The sequence below is a fragment of the Delphinus delphis genome, chromosome 8, assembly GCF_949987515.2.
Source record: "Delphinus delphis chromosome 8, mDelDel1.2, whole genome shotgun sequence".
NCBI lineage: Eukaryota > Metazoa > Chordata > Mammalia > Artiodactyla > Delphinidae > Delphinus > Delphinus delphis.
In genome coordinates this window covers 6,992,197-7,011,256 of record NC_082690.1, presented here as the reverse complement: position 1 = coordinate 7,011,256, position 19,060 = coordinate 6,992,197, and the positions used below count along the sequence as shown (strand labels likewise).

The window sequence follows — 19,060 nt, the reverse complement described above, 5'->3', positions numbered from 1 at the left end:
GTGCTTTTCTAAGAATTTGTCCATTTCTTCCAGGTTGTCCATATTATTGGCATAAGGTTGCTTGTAGGAATCTCTCATGATCCTTTGTATTTCTGCAGTGTCAGCTGTTACTTCTCCTTTTTCACTCTAATTCTGTTGATCTGAGTCTTCTCCCTTTTTTTCTTGATGAGTCTGGCTAATGGTTTACCAATTTTGTTTATCTTCTCAAAGAACCAGCGTTTAGTTTTACTGATCTTTGCTACTGTGTCCTTCATTTCTTTTTCATTTATTTCTGATCTGATTTTTATGATTTCTTTCCTTCTGCTAACTTTTGGTTCTTTTTGTTCTTCTTTCTCTATCTGCTTTAGGTGTAAGGTTAGGTTGTTTATTTGAGATGCTTCTTGTTTCTTGAGGTAGGATTGTATTGCTATAAACTTCCCCCTTAGAACTGCTTTTGCTGCATCCCATGTTGTGTTTTTATTGTCATTTGTTTCTAGGTATTTTTTGATTTCCTCTTTGATTTCTTCAGTGATCTCTTGGTTATTTAGTAGTGTATTCTTTAGCCTTCATGTTTCTGTTTTTGCAGGTTTTTTCCTGCAATTGATATCTAGTCTCATAGCGTTATGTAGGAAAAAAATACAATTTCAATTTTCTTAAATATACCCAGGCTTGATTTGTGACGCAAGACATGATCTATCCTGGAGAATGTTCCATGAGCACTTGAAAAGAAAGTGTTTGTGCTGCTTTTGGATGGAATGTCCTATAAATATCAATTAAGTCCATATTGTTTAATGTGTCATTTAAAGCTTGTGTTTCCTTATTTATTTTCATTTTGGATGATCTGTCTGTTGGTGAAAGTGGAGTGGTAAAGTCCCCTACTATGATTGTGTTACTGTTGATTTCCCCTTTTATGGCTGTTAGCATTTGCCTTATGCATTGAAGTCCTCCTGTGTTGGGTGCATTATTATTTACAATTGTTATATCTTCTTGGATTGGTCCCCTGAGCATTATGTAGTCTCCTTCTTTGTCTCTTGTAATCGTCTTTATTTTAGAGTCTCTTTTGTCTGATATGAGAATTGCTACTCCAGCTTTCTTTTGATTTCCATTTGCATGGAATATCTTTTTCCATCCCTTCACTTTCAGTCTGTATGTGTCCCTAGGTCTGAAGTGGGTCTCCTGTAGACAGCATATATACGGGTCTTGTTTTGTATCCATTCAGCCAGTCTGTGTCTTTTGATTGGAGCATTTAATCCATTTACATTTAAGGTAATTATCGATATGTATGTTCCTTTTACCATTTTCTTAATTGCTTTGGGTTTGTTATTGTAGGTCTTTTCCTTCTCTTGTGTTTCCTGCCTAGAGAAGTTCCTTTACTTAGCGTTTGTTGTAATGCTGGTTTGGTGGTGCTGAATTCTCTTAGCTTTTGCTTGTCTTTAAAGGTTTTAATTTCTCTGTTGAATCTCAATGAGATCCTTGCTGGGTAGAGTAATCTTGGTTGTAGGTTTTTCCCTTTCATCACTTTAAATATGTCCTGCTACTCCCTTCTGGCTTGCAGAGTTTCTGCTGAAAGATCAGCTGTTAACCTTATGGGGATTCCCTTGTATGTTATTTGTTGCTTTTCCCTTGCTGCTTTTAATATTTTTTTATTTGTATTTAATTTTTGAGAGTTTGATTAATATCCTGGTGCGTTTCTCCTTGGATTTATACTTCGGGACTCTCTGTGCTTCCTGGACTTGATTGACTATTTCTTTTCCCATACTAGGGAAGTTTTCAACTATAATCTCTTCAAATGTTTTCTCAGTTCCTTTTTTTGTCTCTTCTTCTTCTGGGATACCTATATATTAAAATGTTGGTGCATTTAATGTTGTTCCAGAGGTCTCTGAGACTGTTCTCAATTCTTTTCATTCTTCTTTCTTTATTCTGCCCTGTGGTAGTTATTTCCACTATTTTATCTTCCAGGCCACTTATCCGTTCTTCTGCCTCAGTTATTGTGCTATTGATTTCTTCTAGAGAATTTTTAATTTCATTTATTGTGTTGTTCATCATCGTTTGTTTGCTCTTTAGTTCTTCTAGGTCCTTGTTAAACGTTTCTCGTATTTTCTCCATTCTAATTACAAGATTTTGGATCATCTTTACTATCTTTACTCTGAATTCTTTTTCAGGTAGACTGCCTATTTCCTCTTCATTTGTTTGGGCTGGTGGGTTTTTACCTTGCTCCTTCATCTGCTGTGTATTTCTGTCTCTCATTTTGCTTAACTTACTGTGTTTGGTGTTTCCTTTTCGCAGGCTGCAGGTCGGTAGTTCCCGTTGTTTTTGGTGTCTGCTCCCAGTGGGTAAGGTTGGTTCAGTGGGTTGTGTAGGCTTTCTGGTGGAGGGGACTAGTGCCTGTGTTCTGGTGGATGAGGCTGGATTTTGTCTTTCTGGTGGGCAGGACCACATCCAGTAGTGTGTTTTGGGGTGTCTGTGAACTTCTTATTATTTTAGGCTGCCTCTCTGCTAATGGTGGGCTTGTGTTCCTGTCTTGCTAGTTGTTTGACATAGGATGTCCAGCACTGTAGACTGCTGGTCATTGAGTGGGGCTGGGTCTTAGCATTGAAATGGAGATCTCTGGGAGAGCTTTCACCGTTTGATATTACGTGGGGCCCAGAGGTCTCTGGTGGACCAGTGTCCTGAACTTGGCTCTCCCACCTCAGAAGCTCAGGTCTGACACCCGGCCAGAGCACTAAGACCCTGTCAGCCACACAGCTGGTTAGTCATGGCACAGTTGGGACAAATTTAGGCCTCCTGACTGACAGTCCATTTCCTTCTACTGTAAATATTTATGCAAAACTTGATCTTCAGAAAAAATAAACTATTATACATTGATGAATTCTGGTAAATACAAAGGTAGTTCATACAATCCAACTTCAATAAGAACCATTCATTTCAACTTCTCTAAAGCTTACTGTGGAACAATAACTAACTATTTCATTAAGCAACCATTATTCTTAAACCAACAATACTATACTCAGAGGGGGAAAGATCAGAAACAAATTTTCATTAGGGCACATGTTAAAATAAATTCTTGCAACAGCTAGGTTTAAATTAGTCATTTTAAAATTAACACTTAGGAGCTTCCCTGGTGGTGTGGTTGTTAAGAATCTGCCTGCCAATGCAGGGGACGCGGGTTCTAGCCCTGGTCTGGGAAGATCCTACCTGCCACGGAGCAAGTAAGCCCGTGCACCACAACTACTGAGCCTGTGCTCTAGAGCCCGTGAGTCACAACTACTGAGCCCACATGCCACAATTACTGAAGCACGTGCGCCTAGAGCCTATGCTCCACAACAAGAGAAGCCACCGCAATGAGAAGCCTGCACACCGCAACAAACAGTACAACCCCCCTCGCCACAACTAGAGAAAGCCCACAGGCAGCAATGAAGACCCAACGCATCCATAAATAAATAAATAAATGAGTAAGTAAATAAATCTATAAAAAACATAACACTTAAAAACTGATGTTTTTAAATCAGACTATTTGCCTCACAGAGGTTTTAAGAATTAAATGATATGCTGCATGCCATAACACTTGTGTACTAGACATATAAGTGATCAAAAAATGCCTACTGAATTTGGATCTATGTAGTATGGAAGATATGGCTTACATTTCTGGGTTCACAATTTAAAAAGAAATTAAAACTGTAAAAGGCAGAGACAAAGACACCATTACAAGATTCAAAGGTGATACCTAAAGAAATCATATCACTTAACCTACAGAAAGGAAAAAGATCACAGCTGTTTAACTGGACACTTTCTAAGATAAAAGATAAAGCAAAGAAAGTGGGTTCAAATGAAGGACCAAGAATTTTGGTTAAATAAACAAAATTTCAAGTGCACATTATTAAAAATTAGAAATTAGCAAAGATATGAAATATGAAATTAGCTTCTATAACGAATAGATTACAGGGCGTAAGGGTGATCGTATCTCATCTGAAGATTAAGCAATCTCCAAAATCTGTTGTAGATTGCAAATTCCAAGGTGATGCAAGAAAAGCTGGCAATCAGGAAACTGAAGTCCTCAGTAGCTCCTGCTAAGATTTCATATAGCTTAGGAAAGCAACTTCCATAATTTGGGCCTCAACTTTCTCATTTGCAAAATTAGAAGGTTTGATTGTGAGTCTCTCTTGGTTATAAAAAAAAAATGATTCTAGTTTAATGTGGTTTATGGCTGACATATATGGCAAGAATACAGAAGGTAAGCCATGAGAACATATCAACGATTACTTACGGTGTGAGGCAGAGGAGAAACGTGACAGCATTATGACAATGCAGTAAATTACTACTTTCATGTGGTAAATAGTATAACAAGTAGTCTGAAATTTTTTAAGCAGCTTGACAAGATATTTACAACCAGGAAATAGCCTTAATTATCTAGGTCACTAATTCATGGAGGCATAATCAAGTAACGATTATACATTTTAATGTATGGTACCAAAATACCATGCTTACCTTTTGAAGGTCATTTTTTAAGAACAGCATAGGTATTTTTGACATTATGTTTTGCTTATGAGAATAAAAATATTTGCATTGTCAGAACAAATGTAAATCACTGGTAAGAAGAGAAGATGCTAGAAGGTGTAGGTTTTAGATGGAATAATAAGTTCATGACTCACATGCCAATCAGGCACTCTAGATAAAGAAAAAATGTTCTATATTCCTGTACTAGCAATGGTTCATCATGAAAGCATTTGATATTTTCACTTAAAAATTAACTCACCAAGTAGAAGCATTTTTATGAAATATGACATGAAACAGTGATTCAGAGCTGCCCACTTCCTCAAAGGAACCAAGATGACATACAGTAAAACATGTATAAATGATATGTAACTTTGAACATATATATACAAACTAAGTTCAATTTCCAATCTCATATTCTCTCACCTACAAATAAAAGCACTTAATTATAAAAGGTTTGCCCTTAAAGTCACACCAAGACTAAGAACTTAAGTATTTCCCATATGAAATAGCCATTAGACTTTTTCCAGACTATTTAATTTTTAATTTCAGGTACATGAATAGTACTTTTTAGGAAAAAAACCCCATAAACTCCCCTATCTTACTCTCTCAAAGAAAACTAAAAACTTTGTACATAAGAAAGCTTTCCTAGAAAACACTTGCTTTACAATGACTAGTTCAAAGGTAGGCAAGAAGGCTCAATGAACAAAGAATAAATAAGGGAACTAACTGCTTACTTGATGGAGGAAACAATCAATGCTACAAATGACATATTTTAAATCTCATTAAGAGCAAGTCATGGTAATTACCCTCAAAAAAGTTCTAATACTAAGATTTAAGAAATAGCACACTTCTGAAACGTACACACATTGTTACACCACAGTGGAACTTACCATCTTGGTTAGAAAAGTGTGCATCTGATGCAGACACTACTTAGTCTGTTCTTTTATTGTAATATGTGACCAGTAGCTGACTCATTTAACCTCATCATCAATAAACAATATATTTCCTTTACTCTTTTTTTTTTTAAAGGATTTTATTTATTTATTTGGCCGCGTTGGGTCTTCGTTGGTGCACGCAGGTTTTCCCTAGTTGCGGCGAGTGGGGGCTACTCTTTCGTTGAGGTGTGCGTGCTTCTCATTGCAGGGCACAGGATTTAGGTGCGTGGGCTTCAGTAGCTGTGGCTCACGGGCTCTAGAGCACAGGCTCAGTAGTTGTGGTGCATGGACTTAGTTGCTGCACGGCATGTGGGATCTTCCTGGACCAGAGCTCAAACCTGTGTCCCCTGAATTGGCAGGTGGATTTTTAACCACTGCGCCACCAGGGAAGTTCTATTTCCTTTACTCTTACAGGAAGAATTTTTACTTATGTTTGTAAATTAAATATCTATTAAATTGACTCTATTAAATTGATTGTTTCAACTCTGAGTATATGCAGAAATGCCAATATGAATGGGAGAAAGAATAAAATAAAACATTTGTGTTACCGCAGTCAATGTTATTTGTTCATATTTATTCATTCATTTATTCAATGTTATTCATTCATATTTAATTCTCATTAAATTTTATGTGAAATGGAGAACACATCCACAAAATTACCTGACAAGCAATGTGCACGAGGTAGACCAGCTCTTTAGATTCACAGCCATTTTTTGTTACTTCATTCTGTTCTTCTGAAAGTGAAAGCTATGTCAAAGAAGAAAGGGCAAAAGAGAGGAAGAGAAAGTCATGATTAATGAACAAAATAAAATAAGCATTCAATAATACCTGTCCCTCCCCATCAACTTAATGTAAGGTATGCCTTATAACAGAACTCTATTGCTTAAAGCAGATAAGATGAAGATTTCAGGATTTTTAAAAAATATGTTTCTACTTGCAAAAGAATAGATACATGTAAATGTATAACTGAATCACTTTGCTGTACACCTGAAGCTAACACAACATTGTTAATCAACTATACTCGAATAAAAAATAAAAATTAAAAAAATAAACAAGAAATTAAAAATACGTTTCTAAAATTTTTCTTTGTAGCTTATATCTAAACTAGCAGAACGGTACAACAGCAGTAAATAAAATAGTACATTCATTCCAAAGCAGGCCTTCACATCCCTGAGGTACAGCACAAATGTGAAAGGAAGGCATTCAGGCGGGCCCTGAGAGACAGCGTGACCAGTGGTCTAAAAGAGCTCAGGCTCTATTACAGAGACTGCACGCTGGCTGCCAGAGAACAGGTTGGGCCTGCAGACACATTTTATTTCAGACTCACCATGCAGGTCTGAACACTGGATTTTATTTTATTTTTATTTGAACCAGCAGCTAACATTTAGAAACTAAGCGGTCTCATATGAAAAATACAGATTTCTGACTTCTATTGAAAAATCTGAAAATCTGAACTACTAGACCCATATTCTCACATGGTCAACAAGTGGCTGGAGCTAAGTGACCACCCGTCTCTGAATGAGGCAAGTATTCTCCCAGAGACTTTGTCACAGAAGTGATTACTCTTTATTTTTTAGTCAATATCTAGGTTGAATGTTAACTGTCATTCATCATGCTACTTGCTTTGTTATTTTTTTACACCCTACTCACTTCACTCATTTATTTACATATCCTTCCCATCTAGGGATGTGAATCTGCAAACTCAGCTCCAGATACAGACAACCCTGAGTTCAAAAGTGCCACTAACTGGTTATATAATGTTGACCTACCTACTTAATCTCTCATCTGGAAAATGGGAATGATATAATAACACCTATTCCCGAGTTCGTTAAATGAGATAATGCATTTAAAGTGTTTACCAAGGTGCCTGGCACTCAGTAAGTACTTAATAAACATTACCTATCATTATAGTTAATGTTATAAGAAATATAAAGTTGATGAGAATATAGTCTCTATTTTTTGAAAGCAGTATCACTGGAAGTATTAAAAAAGAAAAGAAAAGAAAAAAAAACCTCCTGGTATTAAGTAGGAGAAGTTCAGAGGATAATGATCATTCTCACACTAGCCAAAAATAAGCCAGATTAACTACAAAATGAGTTTTTTAAAAAGTGAAGAGAAACCTACACGAACTAAGTTGCAAACAGGGACAAGACTTTCCTGAGACAGAAGAGATTCGTATGGGTGTGCTCTGATGCCTGGCAAAGACGCAAGAGGATAAAGAACCTGCCTTAGACACGGTAAGGAGAAACCAGCCAAACCCCAACTGACTGCATGTGTACTGGAGTGACAAACTAAAATTCCAAGGAGCACCATCAACACCTACCCAGCAACTGACTCCCACAGGTGTTCACCAAGTGGACACAGTCAGTACACCAACGGCGGGGCAGGGGGAGAGAGCAGGAGAACTGAGAGATATGAACCCATGAAGTGTGTGGAGTCTCCCCAAGCACAAGTCAGCGCAGTGGAGACGGGAGAGAAGGCAAGAAAGCTGAGAAAGATTCTCTGCGGCTCTTGGGGCATTTAACATCTGGTGACTGGAGATGGCACAGAAAAGCTGAGAGAACCCCCACTGAGGCATCGCGGGTGCTGTAAGAGTATAAGGCAGCTACACGCTAGGATCTGGGCAAGGCTAGCCGGAAGAGAGCACTTGTTGGCACAAAAAGCTGGGGAGCAAAGAGAACTAACAACCAGGTGGGCTGCTCTCCCTCAGTTCAGAAAACTAGAGGCTTAGCAGTAAAGCACAAAGAGATCTCACCAATCTTCACCTCTCCCTGCTGAAAAAAACAAACTTCCTGAACTTACACTCAAAATATTTAAAAGTAATGAGAAACTAAAGCAAAGTTGCCAAAGGCCAGGTCTATAACAGCCATAGGTCAGCTTAACTCAGGGCCCCATCAAACATGACTAACAAAATCTACCACAACAATCTAACAGAATGGAAAAAGAAGGGATAAGCCCATTCCTGAAGATGAAAATTACTGACTTTAGTCTCTACTGTCTCTTATATAACAAATTCGGCATAAAAAATTACAAAACATACATGGAAGCCAGAAACTGTGATCCAAGGTCAAGAGAGGAAACAGGATAAGGGACAGACACACAAATGGCCCAGATATTGAAATAATAAAAAGAATGTAAATTAATTATGGTAGAAATTCTAAAATTTAGTCTGAAAAGATAATATGTAAGAATATAAGAATACAGGGAATTCTAGCAGAGACTGATCTACAAATATATTCAAAAGAAATGCTAAAAATAAAACTATGCTGTCAGATATTAACAGCAAACTGAATATAGTAAATGAAAGAATCACTGAACTTAAAAACAGGTCAACAGAAAGTATCCAAGATGAAAAAAAAACAGAAAATAAAAGAATGACCAAAAAATAAATAAATAAATAACAGTACAGTTAAGATCTCTGAAAGAATACCAAACAGACAAGCAATATGTACAACTGGCATACTAGAAGGAAATGGGATTGGAATGGGGCAGAGAAGTATTGCTGGGACAACAGATGAGAACTTTCTAAAACAGGTGAAAGATACCAACTAACAAATTCAAGAAACAGTGAACCCCAAATAGGATAAATTTCAAAAATCACTACTAGGCATATCATAATCACACTTTTGAACAACAAAATAAAGACAAGAATCTTTAAAGCAGGCAAAGAGAAAAACATATAACATTAAGGGGAAAATAGATAAGTGACAGCTAAATTCTCACCAGAAATAAGAGAGGCCAGGAGACAAAGAGAAACAGAGTTAAAGTGCTGGAAGAAAAATACTGTCAATTCTATATTCCACTAAAATAAACTTCAGAAAATTAAGAAATATAAACAAATTTACAAGTGACAAAAGCTGAGAGAATATGTTTCTAACAGACCAGTGCAACATAAAAGCTAATACAACTTTCTAAGATTGAAGGGAAATAGTACTAGACAAAAACCCAGAACTTCAGGAAGGAATAAACAACATCAGAAAGGGTAAGTATTAAGTAAACATAAAACACGTAAATTCTCAACAGTAATAGACAGTAGAAGTTTGAGACTATCTTAATACTTTTGAGAAAAGAAAATAAATTAACCAAGGTTTTATTCATACCTAAACCTACAAGAAAAGAGCAAAAAAAAAAAAAAAAAGAATTTTCTGATGAATGAAAACTTAATGAATTTGGACTTCCCTGGTGGTGCAGTGGTTAAGAATCCACCTGCCAATGCAGGGGATACGGGTTCGAGCCCTGGTCCGGGAAGATCCCACATGCCATGGAGCAACTAAGCCTGTGCTCCACAACAAAAGAAGCCACCACAATGAGAAGCCTGCACATCACAATGAAGAGTAGCCCCCACTCGCTACAACTAGAGAAAGCCAGCACGCAGCAACGAAGACCCAACACAGCCAAAAATAAATAAATAAGTAAGCAAATAAATAACATTTTAAAAACAAGATACAAAACAAAACTCATTAGTTCCCATCAACAAATCCTCACTAAAAAGACTTCCAAAATATGTACTTAAAGATGAAAAAGGGGGCTTCCCTGGTGGCACAGTGGTTGAGAGTCCGCCTACCGATGCAGGGGACACGGGTTCGTGCCCCGGTCCAGGAAGATCCCACATGCCGTGGAGCGGCTGGGCCCGTGAGCCATGGCCACTGAACCTGCGCGTTTGGAGCCTGTGCTCCGCAACGGGAGAAGCCACAACAGTGAAAGACCCATGTACCGCAAAAAAAAAAAAAAAAAAAAAAAAAAAGATGAAAAAGGATTCTAGGATAAAGAACTAAGGTATAAAGCAGAAATATTGAGCAAAGAATTCAGCAAATAAGTATTACATCTAAACAAATCTTAACGTATAACAAAAATAATGATTAATTATAAGAAATAAAGAGATGAAACTATAAATCCTGAACAACACTACCATGGAAGACAAGAAAGAGTAATCCCACTTAAAACATTCTAAGTGCTGGTATTGCTTGAGAGAAAAAGTAAAGACACTGATAAACTTCAGACTAAAAATTAGGTGTTCAAGTTAAATTTTTAATGGTAGCCACTAAAAGAACAGAAAAACCCGCTATAACTTCCAAACAATAAAGAGGGAGGTAAATTTTTAAATGTCAATACCTGTAACAGAATTAAGAATAGAAGAAAATCAATCTTCCTAAGTAGAACAGAAGGCGGGGGGAAGGAGAGAGCAAATTTCCAAATTAAAGCAAGGAGGTGGGGTGGAGGGAATTAAAAGCAAAACAGTATAGTCAAATGGTTATCAACAAAATGGTGGAGTAGGCAGCTCCAAACTCCAGTCCGTTCACAGAAACATGAGAAAACAAGCAAAAACTCTCAGAACGAACTTTCTCACTACTCTAGAAAACAGCAGAAACCCATGAACATGTTCAGGGTGAGACACATGCACGCAAAGGACATAATAAGACCCTAAGCTTTAACCTCTAATTAAACTTTAGCTAAGACAGAGCTGTAAACAGCTGGGTTAAGTGTTGAATGAGCACCCCACCACAAAGGAAATGTGCAAAGACTGGAGAAGTGGCTTTTTGTTTGTTTTATTTTTAGCTCCCGGCATTCAAGGAATTCCCTGACAAAACCCTTCTGGAACACAAGCTAAAAGAAGAGAGCGTTCAGTGAGCACCTATGACAAGAAATACAGTCTTTGCAAAAACAGTCTGGAAAGGTCACAAACAGACAACTGCAGCCTTCACAAAAAAAGACAGCAAACCTGTATAAAGGGGTGGAATCTGATTCCCAGGGTTACACATTATAACAGTCAAATGTCCAGTATGCAACAACAACAAAAAAAAAAATCACAAGATATGCACAAAAAACTTCACAAGAAAAAATAAATAAAACAAAAGAAAATATCCCTGAGAAGTCCAGATACAAAATCTAGTAGTTTTTTTTTTTTTTTTTTGGCTGTGCAGTGCAGCTTGTAGGATCTTAGTTCCCTGACCAGGGATGGAACCCATGCCCCCTACAGTGGAAGCAAGGAGTCCTAACCACTGGACCACCAGGGAAGTTCCAGTTTAGTAGATTTTAAACAAACTACATAAAATACACTCAGAGAGCTCAAAGAAACTACACAGAACTAAAGGAAAGCAGGAAAACAATGTATGAATAAGTGAGCATATCAATAAAAAGAAAGCAAAAAAAGGAACCAAACACAGACTTGGGGGATGACAAATCATTATCTAAAATGAAAATTTCACTAGAAGAGATCAACAGTACATTTAGGCAGGAAGAAGAATCAGTTTACTTAAAGAAAGGGCAAATAAAAGTATACAGTCCAGGGCCCTGGTGGTCCAGTGGTTAGGACTCCACGCTCTCCCTGCTGAGGGCCCGGGTTCAATCACTGGTCAGGGAACTAAGATCCTGCAAGCCACCCAGCACAACCAAAAAAAAAAAGTGAAAGAAAGTATACACTCCAAAGAACAGAAAGAAGAAAGAATTAAGGAAAATGAAAAGTACCTAAGAGACTGTAGGACACCATAAAGAGGACCAAAACAATACATTATGGGAATCCCAGAGGAAAACGAAAAAGTCAGACATAAAGAGATTATTTGAGGAGGGATATTAGGAAGATGCAGGAATAGGAGAGCCCCAACTCTAGACCCCTTCACAAAAACAGGTAATAGCAACTGTCCATCAAAGTTTCTAAAGTTATCACAAAGGGCCACAATAAACCAGGTGAAAAGATGAGTCACAAATGGGGATAAAAATCTTTGTAATACACATTGACAGATTCCTTGAACATAATATATAGTGAAAAAAATGAGATAGGTGTATACCCACCCCAACATCTTGAAAAGTATCTGGAATTTAAGTGGGGATCACTAATTATTTGATGAATGACTGAAGAAGCAAACATTGTCTCACTGGAATACAGCACTCATTTTCAAAACTGAATTCATTCTCTTTCCCTGCATATTCTCTTCTACCTCTTGAATTCCCAAAGTAAATAAATATAACTATTCACCCAATTGACCAACCTAATCACCCTTGATTCCTCTACCACCCCCTCCTCTCCACACACCCTTTCTTTTCATATTCCCAGGGTTAAGATCTAACCTAGACCTTTGATTCCTTAATCTCTCCTGTCTTCCCAAAACTTGTCTCTCACACCTGTTCCTTTCTTCCTGTTCTCCACTGCTACTTCCCTAGTTCTGGGCCTCGCTGCATCTGGTCTACACCAGGGGTCCCCAAGCCCCGGGCCACGGACTGGTACCAGTCTGTGGCCTATTGGGAACTGGGCCGCACAGCAGGAAGTGAGTGGCAGGTGAGCGAGTGAAGCTTCATCTCTATTTACAGCCGCTCCCCATTGCTTGCATTACTGCCTGAGCTCCACCTCTTGTCAGATCAGCAGTGGCATTAGATTCTCTTAGGAGCACGAACCCTACTGTGAACTGCGCACGCGAGGGATCTAGGTTGCACGCTCCTTATGAGAATCTAATGCCTGATGATCTGAGGTGGAGCTGAAGTGGTAATGCCAGCACTGGGGAGCGGCTGCAAATACAGATTATCGTTAACAGAGAGGTTTGACTGCACAGAGACCATAATAAATCAATTGCTTGCAGACTCATATCAGAACCCTATCAGTGGGCTTCCCTGGTGGCGTAGTGGTTAAGAATCTGCCTGCCAATGCAGGGGACACGGGTTCAAGCCCTGGTCTGGGAAGATCCCACATGCCTCGGAGCAACTAAGCCTGTGCACTATAACTACTGAGCCTGTGCTCTACAGCCCGCAAGCCACAGCTACTGAAGCCCACGCACCTAGAGCCCCTGCTCCACAACAAGAGAAGCCACTGCAATGAGAAGCCCACGCACCGCAACCAAGAGTCGCCCCCGCTCGCCGCAACTAGAGAAAGCCCGCACAGCAACGAAGACCCAACGCAGCCAAAAGTAAATAAATAAATAAATATGTGTGTGTGTGTGTGTGTGTGTGTGTGTGTGTGTGTATTTTAAAAACCCTATCAGTGAGTGGCAAGTGACAATTAAGCTGCATCTGGTGGCAGGCTTTACAGTGGCAAGTGAGTTGCTGTACTTCAATCGTACAGCTGCATCTGGTGGCAGGCTTTAAGTCAGAATCCGACACTTGTTTTAGTCCACCCATGGCCCGCCCATTATTTTATTCACCACTTCCGTCTGCGCCTCTTTCCCATACTGCGCAGTTTTCTCAGTCATAGTTTTGGTAAGCCCACAAGCTAACCTTAGCCAAAATGAGTAAAAAATAAACATCACTGGAGAGCTTCTTTGAAAAGGGGGGAAGACCCAATGATGAGACAGCAGAAGACTCTAAGAGTGCCAACAAAAAGAAAGCTGCTTTTAAAGGAAAATACCAAGAGTCCTACTTAAATTACGGGTTCATCACAACAGGTAATTCACATTCTCCAAGCCCAATTTGTATAATATGTGGCAACTGGCTATCCAACCAAGCCATGAAACCTTCAAAACTGCTTCACCACGTGGAGACCAAGAACCCTGCATTAGAAGACAAGCCTTTGGAGTTTTTCAAAAGAAAAAAACGTGAACACAAAGAACAGAAGCAATTATTGAAGGCCACCATTTCATCAAATGTGTCTGCCCTGAGAACATCGTTCTTAGTGGCTGACCACATTGCTAAAGCTAAGAGAAGCCCTTTACTATTGGTGAAGAGTTGATCCTGCCTGCTGTTAAGGACATGTGTTGTGAACTTTTAGGAGACACTGCAGTTCAAAAGGTGGCACGTGTTCCTCTTTCGGCTAGCACCATAACTAGACAAATTAATGAAATAGCAGAGGATACTGAGGCACAATTGTTAGAGAGGATTAATGAGTCACCGTGGTACGCAATCCAGGTTGACAAGTCTACCGATGTTGACAACAAGACAACAGTGCTTGTTTTTGCGCGATACATTCTTCAGGAGCATGTGCATGAGGATACGTTATGTGCACTCTTGTTGCCAACCAACACCACAGCTGCAGCACTATTCAAGTCTTTGAATGATTACACATCAGGAAAACTGAATTGGTCATTTTGTGTCGGTATATGCACGGACAGAATGGCTGCCGTGACTGGACGGCTTTCTGGTTTCACTACTCGGGTCAAAGAGGTCGCTTCTGAATGGGAGTCTACGCACTGTGTCATCCATAGAGAAATGCTGGCTAGCCGAAAAATGTCACCTGAACTTAACAACGCTTTGCAGGATGCTATTAAAATTATCAGCCACATTAAAGTACATGCCCTTAACTCACGTCTGCTCACGCAGCTCTGTGAGATGGACACAGAGCACACACGTCTTCTCTTATACACAGAGTGAGATGGCTTTCTAAAGGTAGATCACTGGCCAGAGTTTCTGAGTTAGGAGAGCCGCTCCACAGATTTCTTTTAGAAAAACAGTCACCACTGGCAGCACATTTCAGTGACAGAGAATGGGTCGCAAAACTTGCTTACTTGTGTGACATATTCAATCTGCTCAACAAACTCAATCTGTCACTTCAGGGGAGAACGACAACTGTGTTCAAGACGGCAGATAAAGTGGCTGCATTCAAAGCCAAACTGGAATTATGGGGGCAATGAGTGAACAGTGGGATTTCTGACATCTTTCAAACATTAGCAGAGATTTTGAAAGAGACTGAGCCAGGGCCTTCTTTCTCCCAGCTGGTGCATGATCACCTGTCTCAGCTTTCAGAAGAGTTTGAGTGTTACTTCACAACCACAAAAGACCCCGGAACTGGGAAGGAATGGATCCACAACCCATTTGTGAATAAGCCAGGTGAACTGACTTTGTCCGTGCTAGAAGAGGATCAACCGCTTGAGATCACAAATGACGGTGGCCTTAAAAGTATGTTTGAGACAACGTCAAATCTCCATACATTCTGGATTAAAGTCACGGTGGAACATCCTGAGATTACCACAAAAGCACTGAAAAGCCTGCTTCCATTTCCAACATCCTATCTTTGTGAAGCAGGGTTTTCTGCAGGGACGGCAACCAAAGCGAGATTACGGAGTAGATTGGGCGTAAGCAACACACGTCGGGTGTCACTGTCTCCCATCACCCCCAGATGGGACCATCTAGTTGCAGGAAAACAAGCTCAGGGCTCCCACTGATTCTGCATAATAGTGAGCTGCATAATTATTTCATTATATATTACAATATAATAATAACAGAAATAAGGTGCACAATAAATGTAATGCACTTGAATCATACCAAAATACTCCCCCCCCCGCCCCGGTCCGTGGAAAAACTGTCTTCCACGAAACCCGTCCCTGGTGCCAAACGGTTGGGGACCCCTGGTCTAGACAACTGCAGACTAGATGATTACAGTGGTCTTCTAACTGGTCTCTTTCCACTTCCTACTACACACTGATCATGGTACTTTCTTCTCAAAATCCCTCAATACTTTGTCAGTTCCTACTAAGAAATTAATTTAAAGGCAAAGTCCAAATACCTTAGATGAGCCCTGAAGGATGGCATTTCTCCAAATTATCTTCTAAACCACTATGAAAGATTAGGCTACATTCGCCTATAGAAACTTATGACATGAACATAATGATTTATTTTTCCTTCCTTCAACTTAATGATATCTCAATCCTTTGCCTATAAGAAATGGAAAACAGAATTTCCAAGTCCCATACTTCTGGATTCCTTACAAATTTATTTTTGGAGTTTTTTTTCCTATACTGAATTCACTTTCTATCACCATGGAAACCAATCTGAAATTAGTGTTGTTAGGATCTTTAAAAATACAACTCTATTCAGCAAGCCTTCAAATATTCAAAAAAGTCCTTTCTCTGCATGGAGAATGGAAATCAGCGTAAAGCTGGGTAAAAATACATCACCCCACCCACATGAAAAACATTCATCAAAGCTTAATCAACAGACTGCAAATGGGGCAAAGAAGGAGTTCTCTTCTTTTTATTCACCTTTTATAATGCTATTACGGTTTCAGTTATTATGGGTTCACTATGACATACCTATGGAGTTTGTAAACAGTTTTCTTCACCCACCATAGCTTGTAGTAGAATATGTAAACATGAAAAATAATTTCTGTTGCACAATATTATGTGGTCTGCTCATCCCAACCATCAACATCCTAAGATTCAACACTGAAAATACCACTTCAAAACACCTGAGCTGAGGATGCCAACTGGAAGAACAACTCTATATTTGAGTTACATCTTAGGTGGGTAAAGTGAAATAAGTTCTAATTTCAGAACATAGGGCAAAAATCAATGAGACAAAACTGCAATTCAAATTTCTTAGGAAAAAGCTAGAGACCTACATGCATCTTAATAAACTTAACAGTCAGTTTTTCCTTCCAGAACCGGAATAGAGCACTGTTTCCTCAGGTGAGTACCAGGTGAAGGAACTGGTTTGCTCATCTTTAAACACCAGAACCACCCTCAGCTCAATGAGAGGTCCACAGCATGAAGAATACATGGGAAATGAGATTAAATGACAGAACAGCAGAATCACATCTCCCATCCTACAGATGCTCACTCCAGAATATACACTTGTCAGGAAACAATACTTCAAGAATATTTTCACACTTCTATTGGCCAGAACTTTTTGAACAAACAGCTTTAGCAGCAGGGTTAAAGGAAGACTGAATGGGAACCCAAATAATAGAGCCCTCCAGAGAGACAGAAAGTCTTTTCTCTCCCCAGAGCCATCTGTTTGTGAAAAAGAACCTTTCCTTCTTTTCCCCAGAGAGGATGTGTTTACATTCCAGAGCAGTGTTCCCTCTCTCCATCTCCAGAAAGGCAGATGGACAGAAGTGCCAGCTAGCCTATATAAACTCCACGTTTCATAATTTCAGAGTTTGTCTCTCGTGGTACAAAATCCCAGCGTACTCACAGGGTATATCTCGTTCTCACATCACCTCCTGGAGAACAAGCCCCTTGCACAGCAGCTTCAGCAGAGAACACTCAGGAAACAGGTATTACATTCATACTTTTTCTGTGCTGTATTTCAGTCAAAACCTGAGCTCTCGTATTCAGGTTAATTTAACTTAATGCTTTACACGAAATTGGATAAAAAGAAACATTAACTCACAGCTTCAGATAACGGAATGATAGAAGAAAATGTAAACCCACATAGTCACCTAATGTTCTACACACTAGATGGCGGTATCACATAAAGCACAGCAGAAAGAGACTCACGCCCCAACAGCATCAAGCTGAGTAGACTGATTATATATCTTCGCGTGTGGCAAGAGATTTTTTTCCTTCTTACTGAAAAATAGTTAGTGAATGTGAATAAATGTTTGTTTTTGGACAATGGAGATGATACAAGGAGAAGTGCAATAAAGATAATAAATATACAGAATTTAAAACTACATGTGGTTTTACTTAATAAATAATAAGAAGCCCTTTCTAGCAATTGCTTATCTTTATATTTTTCTTCAGGTTTCAATTTCTGTAAATAAAATATAACACTTATACATCAAATCCTGTAGAGTCTGTTCAAAGTACTATTCAGGGAGAAAATGTCCAAACTCAAATGCACTTATTAAAAAACAATGACCAAAAACAAATAAAATATCAATAGTACCTACACAATTTTATTTATCTAAGGAAAAAAGTATGCTTAGGAGTTAATAGTTAATTAATAATAGGGAGGGAGAAATGAAAGGCGGGAGGGAGAAGACAAAGAGTCTCACGTTGATGAATAAAATCCCAAGCTGGTTTCTTGATGAGACCAAGTGTTAAGAATATCACAACAATTTATACCCACAAATCTGAAAGCCTACATTAAACGGACAATTTTCTCAGAAAAGATAAAAACTGACCTAAGGAGACATTGACTAGACCTAAAAAGAATCTGACTAGACCAATAATCAAATTATAAGTTGAAATGGTAATTAAAGATTAAGCCCTCAAATGGGACCAAACAGGAAAACTGTACTAACCTTTCAAAGAACAGGTAATTCCCATTTCCACAAACTATTCCAAGACATTTACTTTTTAAAGGGTATGGGGCAGTGAAGTTCCCTAACAGGCTAGTGGACAAGTATAGTACACAGACCAACAGCACTAATGAACATAGACACAAAAATCATAAAATCCTGATAAGAGTGAAAAAGGGAATTTATTTTTTAAATATTTAGCCCAGAAGTAGAGTATGTCCTAGGAATACAAAGATGTTTCAACAATCTATTTCTGTGACCAGAGTAATGATCTGTACTAATTTTTAAAGACAGCTTATTCATGCTCTATATAAAAGTGGACTAAGAACTAAGAACATGACATGGTACAGCCTCTCCTGCTGCGTCATTACATCCTTTTACCTCTTCTTCACCTTGTCACATCCCCAGTTCATTTAAGTCAGAGCTCACAGTTCATCTTAGCTAGAAGGATCATTAGCTGTCATTTGGTTATTCTAGTGTATCCAGTATGAAGATAAGGAAAACAAGACCAAGATTAACTGACAATCTCCCTCAAGGTCAAGACTGCGTGGCACAATGAGAGCATCCTGCCAGCTGGCCACACCCACTCCACCCCACACCAGTATCCTTTCTCCTCAACAAGACAATGCCATATTATGTCACGTGTTACAACTGAAAATAGTGAACTGATACTTGAACAGGAAAATCAGAGATAGGCTAAGGTCTGCTATAACTGAGCTGAAGTAGGATTTGAACACAGATGTGCAGTCAAAAGCATACGTGTTGCCAA

General features: G+C 38.9%; 1 protein-coding gene across 3 annotated transcripts in view; it reads right to left on the bottom strand.

Annotated features, from left to right (window-relative positions):
- The window catches only part of ARHGAP32 (Rho GTPase activating protein 32), a 264,249-nt gene that overhangs the window by 94,530 nt on the left and 150,659 nt on the right, over positions 1-19,060 (bottom strand). For all 3 annotated transcript variants that reach the window (XM_060017677.2, XM_060017675.1, XM_060017676.1), the window contains one exon: positions 6,069-6,155. In XM_060017677.2, coding sequence (XP_059873660.1) covers positions 6,069-6,155 — 87 coding nt within the window. The remainder of the gene's footprint in view (positions 1-6,068; positions 6,156-19,060) is intronic.